General features: G+C 37.2%; 1 protein-coding gene across 1 annotated transcript; it reads right to left on the minus strand.

The window, feature by feature from the left end:
• Positions 1-1,125: 1,125 nt before the first annotated feature.
• On the minus strand, positions 1,126-16,694 carry LOC107556248 (Bloom syndrome protein homolog). Its single transcript, XM_016239315.1, is given in 22 exon segments — positions 1,126-1,985; positions 6,266-6,480; positions 6,577-6,799; positions 8,212-8,407; positions 8,505-8,704; positions 8,826-8,970; positions 9,201-9,391; positions 10,596-10,791; positions 10,915-11,069; positions 11,159-11,265; positions 11,638-11,786; positions 11,942-12,040; positions 12,126-12,239; positions 12,319-12,437; positions 13,307-13,483; positions 13,594-14,336; positions 14,701-14,821; positions 14,915-15,015; positions 15,093-15,231; positions 15,374-15,416; positions 15,418-16,102; positions 16,294-16,694. Coding segments are annotated over 21 exon segments (4,194 nt in total). The 5' UTR covers positions 16,389-16,694; the 3' UTR covers positions 1,126-1,985; positions 6,266-6,284.
• Between the last annotated feature and the right edge of the window lie 599 nt (positions 16,695-17,293).

A 17,293-nucleotide genomic window follows, 5' to 3' on the forward strand; every position in this document is an offset into this window, starting at 1 on the left:
TTTTTTTTGGTTTCCTTATTTTGGATTTCAGGTCATTTCAGGTATTTTATTTTTACAAAAAAAACAAAAAAAAAACAAAACTTAATTCAAAGACTTGAGAATAATATATCGTTCCTTAAATAGGGAATATGAAATATTTTGTTGCAACGAGAATGTTGCCTTCATTTATATTTATTTTAAAATAATAATTATTAAAGTCTTATTAAAGAATGTGGTGCATTAAGTCAAGTTGGTACGGTAGAGTGGGATGGAAAGCACGAGAAAGTTGAAAACCAATGCTTTTCTGAGTTTATGCATAATTCATATCCATCCGTCATGTAACTTAGTAAATTCTGAAGGCTGCTATAATTTACCACATCAACGATCAGATCAGCAGAGGGTTATATGTAAGGTAAGGATGTGCAAGTTATTTTGGAAGCGAGAGCTGAGGAAAGACTGGAAATGATGTTATTTGAATAAAATTGATGGGTACATTTGAGTTCTGTATTTGTTGGCTTGAGTTTTAGGGTGTCAGATACATTTTAGGAATATTATTGTGTTTAGGCGGTAGCAAGCTGTGAAGTAGAATTCTTTTTAAAAAGGTTCTTTCTAATGGATACAGAAAAATTAATTGGTATAAATTGTGTTCTGTCATGTGACCCAATAGTGTCAGTATCTCAAAGTTATCATGACTGATTTAAAAGCAACTAGCACCCATAGATCCAATCTAGTTACAGTAGATGTACAATACTGTAAGGGTTTGGTTTTTAAGAAATAAGTACATCATTTTTTTCACGAGTATGTGGATTTGCTTTATTATAATTATTTTTTTTAATTTTCCATTCTGAGTATTTCTCAATAGAAAGAAATCCCATTGTATAAAGTAATCTTTTTTATTCCATATCGACCTTGGTTGTAAGTTTGTATTCTGTGGATATCATGCTGTTTATTCTTAATTACAATAACAATGCTGTACTTTTTGTACAAAAAGTAGTTAGTTTCCTAATATAGCGACAGTTTTTCCATGTATATTTTAACAGAAACTGAAATGTTATTTTGTTATTGAAAATTAAATTATACCTTTTTTTAGCTCTGTGTTCCAGATGAGGTCTAGAATCTATGGCGTTTCTGTCAAGGGAGACACGGGAAAGATTTTAATCCAGATCTACAATCCATTTTCAATTCAGTCACTTAACCAGTAATGAGAAAACCGTCCCTGTGCTTTGTATATTGGCCCTGCATTCGAACAATACTGATGACTTTATACACAGTTTAGCCAAAAGACTGTGTGTATGTTTGTGTGTGTATGCTCATTTTAATTAATTGACGATGTGTTTGGCAATATGTACTAGAAGGCCAGGTTTAGTCTTTAGTACACCAAGTCCTGATTAGTCTATATTATTTATTTGAAGACAGAAGATTCTTCCAGTGGCATGCAAGTTGGACAGGGGGTTTATTTTACCATACATGATCTATTTTATGCCTGCCCCTTTGAAACTGCTATTGATGTAATTGCTTTTGTATTTGAGAAAGCGAAAAATAGAGGAAGTGAATGCAAAATGCAGAAGGAGCAGATTTATTTTTGTGAACAGTGAAAAAGAGACCAGGGTTGAGAGAAGTAACAGCTAGTGGTAATTAGGGGACGTTTTAGATCTTACACTGGTACTCACAATAATTGTAGCTTTTAGCATTAGTTTGTGGCAGCTCACAAGCTTGGCTTTACTAGTACAGTTATTTTAAATGAACATGCTTCAATCCACCAATCACAATCTGCTGTTGTGTTGTAGGCCAGAATCACTATGGTGCTAGTGAATAAACGATGGCTGAGATGTTTTAGGAAGCAGCTGATGGTAACCGTTATGGGTTTTACTAGCTGAATTGTGCAGTCAAGTTACATGCCTTTATAACCATTTGGTAGAACCGCTGTCTTCCACTGACCACAGGAGCTGAAACGGGTTTTTGCTACGATGGACGAATATGAGGCGCATGGAAAACCGTAGCAGAAACTGCTGAAACACATGGAAAAGAGAGAGGGCCATTGGAGTTATGCATGTCTCTTACCTTGACAAGTATTCCTGCATGCATTTATAACATCTCTGATGTGCCAAATTATAACAGCGTTGTGGTGGCATAAGTCCATATTTTTGTAGAATCTGATCAAACAGTTGTTTTCACAGTACAATAATACAACGGTGTTGCTCTGATGAGTACTTGCATGCCTTGATGATGGGGTTTGAGCAGAGGAAAAAAAAGCTTGTAAGACCAGTTAAGGTTTTGAAAAATAATTGAAGTGGATCGAATTTTACTCATTGACAGCATTATGTAGCCTCAGCGGTCAGTCCTGCATGGCAGCGCCATTCAATAAGCAATAACCTGAATTATAGAATCATACAGATTAATCATTTTGATGGTTTTTGGGCTGTTGTGTAGCAAGTCCGACTACCTGATGTTTTCTAAGGAGTTCGGAATGAATCCATTTCCTTTTAAGTTAGACGCAAAATTGCATTTTAACTAAAAGGCTCATTTTTTATGACGATTATTGCCAGAATTTGCTACATTTTATACTCATTGTGAGCACTTATCTTGTTTGGATCCTGATCTGTCAGTGTCCTGTTGTTCTGAAGTTTTACGCTTCTCTTCATCCTTGAAATCCTATTGCCCAAGTTTCAACTGGTGCGCTGCTTCCTAGACTAGTAGATCAAGGGCAATTGCTACTACTGTCCTTGTGCGCTTCTACTTCATACTTTTGTCTCTAGACAGTTTTCTTGTACTATACGGAATGGCCAGGTTTGACTGTGATGAATGCAAGGGTCCTGTAAAGGACAATTGTCAGCTAAATTGGATCATTTCTGTAATTATCTAACTGGGTAACTTCACAAGGTCCCTCTGTGAACTTGGTACAGAAGTATTTTTATGCTTCTTAGTATATAAGTGCAAGTATAAATGGAAGTTGAACCTTTGCCATGACACTATAAAAAGTAGACTTTCAGGAGTATTACTGTACACTGCAGATAAAGCACTTCACTGGCTTAAAATATACCTTGACAGCATGAACAAAATGTTACAGCTTCAAACAAAACTATTAAAGACGGTGATTTTAATGTTCAAGATCTGGTATTGGGGGCTACAGCTGTTAGATTCCGTTGTGAAATCGCATTAAATGGCTGCTGATCTTTAGACATTTGGACCGCATTGGAGGATGTCAGGATGTCAGGATGTCCTCCATGTTTATAAGAGATTCCTTGAGGTAATTCAATGAACCACTATTAAATGGCTGCTGATCTTTAGACATTTGGACCGCATTGGAGGTCAGGATGTCCTCCATGTTTATAAGAGATTCCTTGAGGTAATTCAATGAACCACTCGCATTAGACAGCAGCTGCGTGACGTCTCAGATCGACTTGAAGTTCTGATAAATATTCTACCAGGGACTTTAAATGTCATCATCATTAGAATGAACTGCTCCTTAAATGCTTGCATACAAATTCCCAAATTATTTGGTAAAATCTGACTTCACCTGAACCGTAGCTTTAAGATTCACTATGGCACAGAGATCCTGTAAAGATCAGTGTTGGCAACACCTTTCATTTACTGTACTGTGCTTTTGTCACTTTGCCAGCCCCCACAGTCCCCTCGACAGACATGCATACACATGCACATTTGTTTATGCATAGATGTCTGTCTGTGGGCGTATTTTTCTGTAATCTGCATCTTTTCTATTTGGAACTGAAGGTTGCGGTTTAGTTTCTTAATATATGAATATTGAACTATATACAACATTTATGTGCCAAATGCAGTTCCTGTTAAGTCAGATTCATTCCAAAATCATCTTTGTACTGTAGGAAACCTTCCATGAAAATGGTATAAAGAAAATGTTTCACTGATAGTCCCTTGTAACTGGTGCCATGGAAATATTCAAACTTGAAATAAAAATTCAAAAGAGTTTGAGATATCTTGTGGTTTATAGTTCACAGTGCAAAAATTCTGTATGTAGGAATCAATCAGATGGTTCTCTAATTTGCTAATTCAAGAAATTAGACCAATAACCATTTCCTTTATAATAAAATGGCATCACTGCTTCACTGTGGCATTTCCCCCTAAATATTTTTGAAAACTTAATGCAAACTATACTTAAAAATGATATAGCAACCTGTAAGAAATGGGGTGATAGCACAATTTTTGTTAATTTTCTTTTCTTTTCAAGGAAAAAAAACTGTAGCAAACATACAAGGCTGGGTTTTGACACAAATTTCACAATTTGATTCGATTCTCATTCACAAGCTTGAGATTTGATTCGATTACCAGTTCAATTTGATTCAATATCGATTATTTTGGATACATATCAGGTACAGTACATGCCAAATTTTCAAGGAAAAAAAAAAAAAAATCAACTAATGTTGTAAAATATACACGAGAGTCAGTTGGTACACATTAATATTTAAGGGTAAAATAGACTGATTTGTAGTTTTTAATTAAAAAAAATAAAAAATGTTTTAATTAAGTTACAATTATATAATATTACTATTTTTTTTTTTTTTTTTTAAATATAAACATTTAAATTGTGGCTGTCATAGAAACTTGATGGATTTATTCAAACAAATTAAACATTGAAGAACAGTAAAAATTATAATGGGTGTGATATATGGTGCATATATTTAGCAAAATGCCCCTCTCTACGGTTTATTTTTCTAGCTGATTAATGAGTTTATAGTCACCGAATGTTTTTTTCTGAGGTAAATGTGACGTTACGTGACATTGTTTACAACCGTTATATTGAAGTCTTTGCGCAGCTGAAACACTGATTGAGCGATTACATGAGACAGGATACGGATTGTAAAGTTGTACTCTTTCTTTTAACTTACCTTCAGGTGTTTAGTCATGTTTATTTTGTGCTGAAACTGGTATTAATGTGGAGTGATTTCTATTTGAATATATTTTAAAATGTAATTTATTCATGTGATCAAAGCTAAATTTTCAGCATCATTAGACCTACTCCAGTCTTCAGTGTCACATGATCCTTCAGCAATCATTTTAATATGCTGATTTGCTGATTATCAATATTTAAAACAGTTGAATAAATTTTTTTCAGGATTCTTTGATGAATCGAAAGATCCACAGATCAGCATTTATCTGAAATAAAAAGGTTTTGTAACATTATACACTATACCATTCAAAAGCTCTTTTTAAAATTTATATTATAGAAATTATTACTTTCATTTAGCAAGGATGATTTAAATTGATCAAAAGTGATGATAGAAATCTTTTGTAACATTATAAATGTCTATTTCAGATAAATGCTGTTCTTCTGAACTTTCTATTCATCAAAGAAACCTGAAAAAAATCTACTCCGCTGTTTCATCAAAATAATAAATGTTTTTTGAGCAGCAAATCAGAATATTAGATTGATTTCTGAAGGATCATGTGACTGGAGTAATGATGCTAAAGCTCTGCTTTGAAATCACAGGAATAAATTATATTTTCAAATAGAAAAACAGTTATTTTAAATAGTAAAAATATTTCAAAATGTTACTGTTTTTGCTGTATTTTGGATTAAATAAATGCCGGCTTGGTGAGCAGAAGAGAATTCTTTAAAAAAACATTAAAAAATCTTACTGTTCAAAAACTTTTGACTGGTATGTTAGCCTATAGTTTGAAGTAAAAAAATATTAATATTAATAAGGAGAGTCTGAGATTTATTTGACAGTGATTTCACATTTGCGCCATTTTTTTCCTAAAATATTATATAGTTTTATAGGAGTAGGTTTCATAGCGTTGGCAAAATTAAGAAATATATCGTGATATAAATTTTGGCCATATCGTCCAGCCCTACGCTACAGCGATCTGTCACTCCACATTAAACAGCGCCAAAACGACATTTATTGTTTGAATACTGCAATACAATGAACAGAATTTGAAATCTGAGACTTTGTTTCATATTAAAAGTACCAAAGCAATGCTTATTGCGATTTATTGGATGGAAAGTGCCCTTCAAATGTTCCGTCCATTAACTGAAAACTAAGCTAGAATAATCGATTCTTGGGATTTAGGAATCGATATCGTTCCGTAAAAATGAGAATAGATTAAAATCGAGATATCTATATTTTACCCAGCCCAATTTGAAACCCCCAAAATTTGTTCAATATACTTCAATAAGGGTATACTTGCTTTAATGTTATATAAATCAAAAATGTAAATATACACCACAAAACTATATTTATAAAAAATCAGTGTATACAAACTCTTTACAAATTACAAATATTTACAAAGTCACATTAATTTACATTACCATTAGGAGTATTCTGATTCTAGAGGTGAGAGAATGTTGGTTTGAGGAATGGACGAGCAGCATTCTGTGGAGTGGGCAAAGCCATGAAGCCGGGCCTCTTCACTGCTGGGACTGATGGAGCCGGCCTGGAACCTCTGCCTGCACTTCGATTACCACCCCTGTATCCCCCTCTTCCTCCGCCTCCTCTTGATGAAGACCAGTTATTGCTGTATCCACTACAATAAGGGTGGAGAGGGAGAGTTAATTTGGGTTCATATAGCCAATATGAAAGTCAGCACAATCCAACAATACTTCTGCTGTAACATACTGACCCTTTAGAGGCAGAGTTTTGGCCGCTGGCACCTTTTCTTCTTTTGGGTTTCCTGGAGTAAGACCCTTGCTTTCTCTTTGCTCCTCGTCCAGAGGTGCTTCTGAAATAGGTTGATGTGGTGTCCCCTTCATCATCGTCATCTTCCTCGTTTTGATGGCCTCTTGTTGTGTCAATCCATCCTGAACTCTCTGTCTGTGCCTCAGCTGCAGAGGAAGTGCGAGAACATTATATCTTTTAAACTACTTCATTTCAAGAGCTTTATGGGTTGCTGTTTTGAGCTAGCTGAAATATGATCCGTTTTAAAGTGTATAGGTAGAGCAAGCCAAATCACAACTGTAGTATGGTTTCTTATTATATTAAAGGTGGGTTAAGCGATTTTTCAAAAACGCTTTAGAAAACTGATTCGGGCCGACTAGCAAAACACTTGGAGCCAATCAGCAGTAAGGGGCGTGTCTACTCATGATGTGGAGGAGAGAGCGTTCAGTGCACAGGACGGACATTAGAGATGGAGATGGTGGGTAAAAAACAAAAGAGGACAGCGTCTGCAGAACAAAAGAAGGCTTAAGCCAATAAGGCAAGAAGTAGGACCAGTGTAAATATCGGATCAGCTTTCCAGCGCTGGAGAGAACTCAAGGAGTGGAAGGCCTGCGATCAGACGCCGAGGTTGCTTTGTTTCTTCTCGATACACCGAAGTAACACCATGTCTGCGCCGCAACAGCTAAAGTCTGTCTAGTACACTGGACGCGACAAAGCGACCGTTGAAATTTGTGTCAATACCTCATGAATAAAACGCAGCAGCAGTTTTCTGTCAGGGATTTGTCGTGTCGTGCCGCATCCAGTGTAGACCATAGATATAAATATCTCTATGTGATGTAGACCGCATCACTGATTTTAATGAGTTCCATAGTATTTTGTCTCTCCGCGCTACTCGCGTCTGGTGTAACATTGGTTTTGCTTTGTTTCACAGAACTAATCGTTGCCTGGGTTGCGTACGCATCTGTGGGGCAGAGCTAACAAAATAGGGGCGAGACCCTTTTGGGGTAGGGGAGTGTTTGTTTTGGTTATTTCAAATGTCAACATTGGCTACCAGAAATCACTTACCCCACCTTTAAGTATTTTTAACTTATCTTGGACTAAGGGAAATTACATTGACAAAATAAATATGAGGCAGCTTTAAACTAATAGTAATATCAGCTAGTAAAATTAAAGGATCTCTATAGTATTTTATATATATTGTAACTTTAAACACCCTAAACTCGCAATCACATTAGCGATGTTAGCAAAAACATTAGCAAAAAATGTCTTTTGCCAATAATATAGCAATGTATGAAGCACAGCTCACAAAGTCATTACTTTTAAACCAAGCAGCTTTCTGTTGGTCAAAGTGCTGATGACCAACTGGATTTTGTCTGTGGTAAATGTGACCACATCTTGTAGATACGTATTTGAATTTCTAGACTTGGGGATTGCCTAAATTTAGAATGCTAGTCTCTAAAACAAGGTTGAAGCTAGAAAGGATTACTGTAATGTAGGATTATTTATTGTGTCATGGAAAGCATTTATCTTGATGTATATATGGGGGGGGGTGCGTGCATATTATATGTAATGTGTGTATATGTAATGAAAATGTGCTAACCAGCAATCTTTTTGAGTGTGGCTGTGGAGAAAATGTTGTAGTAATGAATGCCAAAGACTTTGCCCAACTTCTTGCACAGATCATTGAGTTCCTGTAGACATTTTTTAACCATCTCCTCTCTCTTAGAAATGTTCTCAATCACAGAGGCTTTGTGCTTTCTGATGCTGGACGCAGTCTCCGTCTCAACAAACTCAACCTGCAATGGGGTATGGTCATTAATAGAGCATACAACATCGGTATTGACCATAAAAGGTCAGTGTCACAGATGAGAATAACAATATTAATAGTCTCACCTGCATGCAACCACTCAGTACACTCATGGCTTTAAGCCCAGCAGAGATATAGGCCACTGCCTGCCCTTTGTTAGTGATGTAGAGGTCCTCCATCAGAACACTATCCAGCACCAGTTTCTTAAAAAGCCTCTCAGCATTGTGTTTGGAATATGCTGCTCCTACTCCGAACATTCCAGACTGGATCCGAGCACTTTTGGAGCCTGCCGCAAAGAGATATTCTTACTGAGGCCTGGAAATCTCAAGCACTGGATGAGGCAAAGGATATTCATAGTAATATTCACACTATCATTTATGACAGTCAAATCCCGCTAGGCTTCTTACCCAGAAATATGTCGACCAACATGTTGAGAGTGAGCCTGTTCTGCTGGGCGGATTTGCCATATCGGTTTCCAACCTTCTCACAGTTCTCCTGCACAAACCTCACAATCTTCTTCACATCATCTGTGACATTTCTTGATTTATATTTCTGGAGACAAGCATTAAGATGTATGAATTTGTATCTGTAATTAACATAAAATGGCACTATATTCAAAATACCAGCAAACAATTAGTCAAAGCAAGTATCAATTAAGTTGTTTGGCAAGCAAACTATATCCAATTTCAAGCAATGGCTGTGTACAATTATAGTTTATTATTATGCATGACATTTGCATAATGTACGCTATAAAGAATGAAATGATTCTATGATGGTCTTACATGTGGTCTGGCACAATTGTCACAGATGACCTCAGGATGCTCTTTACAGAAGCTTGTATTGAATGTGTGCTCGCCGAAGTAAGCCAGCAACTGGATTCTCCTGCACTCGGCCACATTCTCACAGAAATGCACCATGCTGTGCAGGTTGTTGATGTGGGTGGCTTTGGATTGCTGGCTGCCGTCTTTATCCACTGCAATTATATTAACTGTTATGTAGGCCACGCTCACACAGACAGGTTAACTATGACTGTACAATAGTGTCTGGATTTTAGATCCCAAATGCAGAGCATTTAAGGTGCTCTGTAGAGCACCTTAAAACATGTCATTTTACTGAATAACAAATGCAACATTTAAAGTTCTGTTATATTTCTCTGTCTTGCTCAGTTTTATTAAAGGTGCAGTAGGAGATCTTGGAAAACGCTAACTTTAGCCTGATAGCACTGAAAGCGAACTTCCCACCCTCCCTGCAATCGCCGTCCAAAGCCACGCCCCCTGAAGGCATATACGCACATAGATCAGATGACTAGAGACAACATTACTACAATACATCATGTATTATTCACCAGTGAGAAAACTTCATAGCACAGTTAGTAAAAGTACTATAATACCAGGAAGAAAGATCAGGTTGTTGAAGTTTGCCTGCCATTCTCACTCTGTCTGCACAGCGTACGTGATGACGTATACGCTGATGACATATCCTGTCTGCGCGAACAGGGTGTGCAGAGGTATGCAAATACGTATGTTGACAGGCTGGTAGGAAAGTCCATAAAAACAAACATTCTGATTGGACAAACATTTCTTGGTCCGACGCCTTCCACAGAATATATATAAATACATTTAGACCACTTAATGATTGCTATCGGGATGTGAAGAGATTTTCAACCAGCTTAACAATTTTTTTTGGATGTGATTGAAAATCGCCTATTGCACCTTTAAGGGATTGTTTACAGTTAACACACCGATATATCCTAGCTTCATTACAAGAATAAACTAAAATCCTGCAGAACATACTAGCAATGAGTCTCTTGATGCGGATAACATCACTGTAGGAATAGAAGAGGACGCAGTGGGAAATCTCTCCATCTCGACCAGCTCTGCCTGACTCCTGGTAATAACCCTCCACTGACTTGGGCAAACTGGCATGGATCACATAACGCACATCTGGCTTATCGATTCCCATGCCAAATGCAATGGTGGCACACATAACCTAAAAATAAATGATGAATGGTTAAAAATAAAAAGCGGTATTTTTGGGAATCAGGGAAAATGAAAATGCCCGGTTTTTGGGATGTGATTGAAAATCGCCTATTGCACCTTTAAGGGATTGTTTACAGTTAACACACCGATATATCCTAGCTTCATTACAAGAATAAACTAAAATCCTGCAGAACATACTAGCAATGAGTCTCTTGATGCGGATAACATCACTGTAGGAATAGAAGAGGACGCAGTGGGAAATCTCTCCATCTCGACCAGCTCTGCCTGACTCCTGGTAATAACCCTCCACTGACTTGGGCAAACTGGCATGGATCACATAACGCACATCTGGCTTATCGATTCCCATGCCAAATGCAATGGTGGCACACATAACCTAAAAATAAATGATGAATGGTTAAAAATAAAAAGCGGTATTTTTGGGAATCAGGGAAAATGAAAATGCCCGGTCAAAAGCGCTGGTCCATGTTTTAGTTATTTTCAAAACTGAGTGCCTCACCTGGCAGCCATCCTGGTTGATCCATTTATTCTGGACATATTCCCTGTCACTCAGGCCAGCGTGATAAGCCAGCGCTGCGATCCCAGCCCTCTGCAGACTGTCAGCCAGAGTGTCGCAGTCATTACGAGACAAGCAGTACACAATCCCAGAGTCACCTACACACACAGTCAACATGATTTATAGGGTCTCCATGCTGTGGTGAGAAATTATTGCTAAAGACGATCTCAATCTGGACAGCACTCACGTGGGTAATATTTCTTGATCCACTGAATACATTCCTCATCGACCTTCTTGGGCTTTTTTGGCAAAACTGAATATTTGAGATTGTGCCTGTTGAAGCTCATAGTGAATCTATGAAAACATTATCATTTTAATATGACTAACACATGTACTTGATATCTATAGATTTAATGGCTGAGTACCAAAGAATGAATAATTGGTAAGATTTGGGTTGGTAAGATTTTTAAACAGCATTTGCTTTAAATAGAAATCTTTTGTAACAAATGTATTTACTGTCACTTCTGATCAATTTAATGCATCCTCCTCTGCCATAATCATATAAAGATTTATTTAAAATGTAAAAATGTTACTCTGTATTTTGAAGGAAGGTGAGTGTTAAAATAACTCTGCATCCATATTATAATCAGAGTGAGAGTGCCATTAATCAGAATGTCATGCTTTTTACATAAACGTGAATCAGCAATTGCTTGCAGGAAAACTTACACCTGAGGACGGGTCATTGCCAGCTGGTTCAGAATGTCTTTCTGAACTCTAGGAGTGGCTGTGGCCGTCAGTGCCATTATAGGAACATTGGGAAACATCCGCCTGAGCTCATGCAAGCGCTTGTAGTCTGGCCTGAAGTCATGACCCCACTGAGGAAGAAACGGATCTATTTATTTTACAATGTTTTTGCTTTTAACTGTGCCAATATTTTCTGTTTATGTAAAACACTGTCTTGTCTTCACTACTTAAAATCACATATATTTGACTATTCTTGTTGCACTATATCATTTTCAGTTAAGTTTACCTGACTGACGCAATGGGCCTCGTCAATGACAAAGCGAGCTAGCAGACCCCTTTCATACAGATTCTGAAGGGCACTGATCATCCGTCCACTTGCACACACCTGAGAACAAAAACAAATACAAATATCAATATGGTTATAGATATGCATGCAAACTTGCAACACACTTGTCTGATTTGAATCCCACCTTCTCAGGAGTGGCATAAAGCAGTTTGATGGGGGGATCCTTCCTAGACAGCTGCATATAGACCTTTGCAGCCTCACTATCTTTTTTGTCCCCAGATAAACTAGTTGCACAGATCTGAAACACAATTTCACAGTAAGCAACTGTTTTGATCAGGTTAAGACAATTACTGTGCATAAGGAAAAGACGGACTTACATCTAATGTGGTAAGCTTTTGAACCTGGTCAACTATGAGAGACCGCAGAGGAGAAATGACAACAGTCACTCCAGCAAAGACACAAGCAGGAAGCTGATAGCAGAGACTTTTACCACCACCTGTAAAGGGGTTGTGTCACATTGTAACATATCATTAGGAAACTTTTTTTTTTTTTTTAAATTGCTGGTATCTTGACACAGAGAAAGAAAAGACTAAAATAAAAGGAAAAGCAAAAGTACACTGCTTTAATGCTCAAAAAAATGAGACTGCCTGACAAAGATCAAAATGTCTGTCCTATTTATTAATAACCCTGTAAAGCCTACCATGTCCACCTTCATGTCATGCTACATGTGTCTTTTTGCTGTGAAATATTTAATTATTTTTAGAAAAGTAAATGTAAGAATAACTTAATATTTCAAGGTGAACACTTACTAGACTGAACTTAGGTTAACTTTATCCAAAAAAATAAATAAAATGTATCATGATTCAACATGCTTAAGGAATGTTTGTTTAACATTTATTATACATCTCTCAAACATCATATTACATTATATGCTTATACATAAAAAAAAAAAAGTATATTCAAATGATATATTTGCTATTTTAAGATTAAGGGCATTGACCAAAGTCTACTTACAGATTTGCGAATAAATCAGTCATCTCTTTTCTTATTATTTTCAAATATTGCATAAAACAATTTTTAATTATAAAATAAATTTGTGTAAATCTCAACTGATTTGTACCACTGGCCATAAATATCTTTAAATATTGTAAAACCACTGAAAAAAAAAAAAAAAACAATACTGGCTGACCACTAGTTCATGAACACTATATCTATACACGTATATTAAACATGCAAAAAATGATGCAGCCAGACATGCTGCAGGTGTAGACAAGACATAGTGTGCTGGGATGTCTAGTCTAACATCAAAATAAACAAGAAATAGGAGTCATAATGACTCATGTTGCTATAACATTTCTAACAAACCTGTAGGCATCAGTACAAACGTGTCTTCTCCTAACAGTGAGGCATTAATAGCCTCCAGCTGATTGAAGCGGAACTGATGCAGCCCAAACTTCTTATGGAAGATCTTCATCATCTCTGGGCTGTGAGGAAAGCTGATGCCTCTAAAGCGGTCATGAGCTGGGTTTCTGTACACAGGTTCTGCAGATCAAGGCATAAACTGTTACCAGATAACTGCTCATCGTGCCATTTCATGGGTTCTTTAATTACATGAACTAAACTGTAAGGGATATTACATTGCTTAAACCTACCAGTGCTGAATGTTTTGGTAGGTTTTAGAGCTGGTGGTGTTACAGTCTTTCTCTCCAAAGGTTTTGAAGGCCCTCCCTCCCGCACTGATGGCGTTTTTGCATCAAAGCGGTCTCTTGATGCCAAGACACTTGGAGGTTCTTCAAAATATTCTGGAACATCAGTCTCATCAAAATCATCAATATCAAAATCATCAATTAGGAAGTCATCAAGTGGCTCTGTATCTGCTCGAGAACAGTTGGGTACTTCCATGTTGGTTTCAACACTGCTCTCAGTATTTCTCTTTCCTGAATCTACTCTTTTGGGGGAATAAAACAAGTCAACCTGATCTCCACCCACAGTCTGATTGTTTGACTCATTGAAGGACAACCCTGAGTAGCACTTATCTGTTTTTGACACATATTTGCTTGAAGGGGGACTTGACCTGTTTGAGATGTCCCTACTAGTTGCTGTTTTTGAGGTGCTGTTAGGATTCCAGGAACCACCGGGGGTCTCAACCCCATTGATGATACAGTCAGAATCCTCAAACACACTGTCATTTTCCAAAGATATGACTGAGGCAATGGATTTGCGAAATGGAAAGCCTGTTTTGACGGCCTTTTCTGATATCACTGGGGTCATAGATGATGTTGGACTAGAGGGCGTGACTCCAAACCCTTGTCTGTTTAGCAGACTAGAATATGGAGTTGCTGCTGGGCCTAACTGAGATGTTCTAGATGGTGCACCATTAGCAAGAATCCTTTTCCTGTGGTAAAGACAGAGACACAGTATAATGGAGAGTTATTAGTCATACTGAAACAAGCAGTAATGTCATCAAACATTAATATAGTAATAGAAAATAAAAATTAATATCACGCTTTCATAACTGGAACATTTCCTCACTAACGAGTAAAAAACTGGTCAATTTTACAAAAAGGCCACCTGACAAAATTTGTCACAATGCCAAATCTTTTCATGGGTAAGAACAGCCTTTATTTTTAAAAGCTGACTTTATACAGAATATTTTATATTTAAAAGCATATTTTATGCAAAAAAAAAAAAAAGTAATAGACTATTCAAAATATTAATTTTCTAATTTACCCAGCAAATGTACTCCTTTGTTGCTTTACCTGTGTGCTCTCTGCAGTAATAGCTCTGTGCCACAGGTCAGTGCTATGAGCTCATGCTCTGGAATAGTGTCAACTAGATAACAAATAGACTCCATAATAGTAAAGAGAGCATCATCAGGTCCTAAAACAAATAAATGCACATTAGACACATTACATCATTTCCTTTAATGCAAATGGTTGAATAACAAAAAGTTAAATCCTGCATTAATGATACCTTTTAATTCTTTAGCAGGTTCATCAAAGGGTGCTGACAGGTTTGAGGCAGACTCATGAGGTGGAACATTTTTGTCAGCATGTGTAACAGGGTCAGATGAACTATAAAGCAAGCAATACATTTAAAACAAAAAGAAACTGTACTTATTTTCTGCCATATTTCATTTCTTTCATGCTACCTTTTCTCCTCTTCGGAGTCAAAGGCACTCGTCTCCTCAAGAACAGGGGATGGGGGGATGAAATCCTCATAAAAGTTGTCTGTCTCAGTCTCATCAATGTCTATGATGTTTGTGTCAGCACACTGCTCTTCTGCCGCAGCTGCAATTCAAATACTATGTATTATTTCGTTGTGAGCTTTATATTAATATCTAAACACACCAACCTTTTCTTTAACAGGTGAAAAATTCCAAATTGGGGTAAACCCACTGAAGAAATTGAGGTACACTAACTTGTCACACACTTGATGTCCTTTTCATTTTTATCTGGTGTAATACAGTCAATGATCTCCTCATCTTCAGTGTCACTCAGTAACGCCTTTTGCTGGACTGATTTCTTATGTCTTTTGGATTTTTTAATGGGCGAGTCCTCTGGCTCTCTCTCAGCAGGCTCTGTGCTGACTCTATTAGCAGCTGACAGGACATCCTTTGGGATAGTTATAGATTCTGTAACCTGTGAACCTCCATTTAATGTAGTATCATCACTCTTAGCACAAGAGGAATTTGGGGACATGTTCTGGTCCGATACACTTAGCTTTTTTGTAGAGGTTTCTGTAACTGGGGACGGTACTCTTGCCTTGACTGGGGTTTCAAAATCATCCAAGTCATCCCATTCATTGAAGGAGAGTTGGGAGATGTCACACTTAGGTTCACACACAGTTTGATCCTTAGGGAAGGCTGCAGATTTTGGCAAATCCTTAATGGTAAATTGGACAGGAGGTGTTTTGTTCACAGCAAACGGGTTGACTAATGGATTAACAGTATTTGTCTTCGGTCTGCTGGGTGCAGTGAAGAAGTTGACTTTCGGAGTTGCTCTCTTAGGGTTTTGCGAAAACGTCACATGAGTTTTGGTTACTTCACAGCTGCGTGAAATATTGACACTCCTGTTTGCTAAGACATTTGCACCAGTTACCTTTAGAGGAACTTCCACTTTGGAGATACCTGATGAAGACTTCTTTTTGAAACAAAACCCCCTAAACAAAGACATTTCAGAGGTTAGGCTACACATTTAAAATGTTGACAGTCAATTCACTTTAATTTGTCTATCTATCGGACTGTTTTTACTCTGTACTTTAATCTAAATGAACTATCTCTCCTGCATCTGACTTTTTTTTAAATCTGTAGCTACATCTATCTATCGCAGAATATATAATAATGTTCTTACCCAGGCTTTAGTTTCAGCAGTGATAACTTGCTCTGTGCAGCATTATTGTGTCGTTCCAGTTGCTCCTTTAGGTTGTTTTGAGGAAGACTCGGCATTGTGTGTGAATTTATAGTAAATATGAATCCTCAACATTCATGTATATGGCACTGAATCAACCCCACAAACAAATACACACGCACAAAAAAAACAGCCATGCCATGTTAGAATTAATGCGACATTACAACACTTGATTTACCCACAACGCACAGTTTAACTCTCTTTCTGCCATCGTGTGAACATTAAAACACCAAAATGAGAAAGCCACACAAAATGCCTTCACAATCACCACCACCGAACACAAATATTTGATATTAAGATATAACATACGAGCGCAATTCAACATCACCATAACACCGCTGAAAGCTCGCGCTTACCGCGTATTCGTAGCTCGCGCTGATTGGACAGCTGCCAGTAACGTCACTTCCGCTAAGCCCCTGTTCGTTTGCTCCGTGCATATGGTCAATTTTGCCACGTTTTCAGTTGTACCTCAGCAGCATTTTTATCTTTTCTCCGTTTCTTCATCCTCTTTTTGTTGAGTGGATTTTTAATCGTGTCTCAACGTAGACTAATAAGTACATAAATAACTGCTTTCTCTCTGGCGCACACTGTTGTAGCTCAAACATTAGATGTGGGTTTAGGTTGCCACATACTGGTTTGCTGTGGAATTGCACATTATTTACATATTCTATCTCAGCAAGCAAGTACAGTCTCGCAGTATTCAATTAAGAAGCAGCACAAACAAAAATTAACTTAACAATTCACATTTAAGTTAATTTCAATACAGTAAATGTTAAACATAGGTTCTCAAGCAATGTCTGCAGTGTCTTTTGCAGTTTTTACTTTTTAAAGTCTTAAAGTTCTACTTAATGGATGAACACCATTACTCTGATGGAAAGTGATCCATAAAAAAGGCAGGACACACACACACACACACACACACACACACACAAACAAATCCCTG

Source organism: Sinocyclocheilus grahami, unplaced genomic scaffold (assembly GCF_001515645.1).
Source record: "Sinocyclocheilus grahami isolate Dianchi unplaced genomic scaffold, SAMN03320097.WGS_v1.1 scaffold562.1, whole genome shotgun sequence".
NCBI lineage: Eukaryota > Metazoa > Chordata > Actinopteri > Cypriniformes > Cyprinidae > Sinocyclocheilus > Sinocyclocheilus grahami.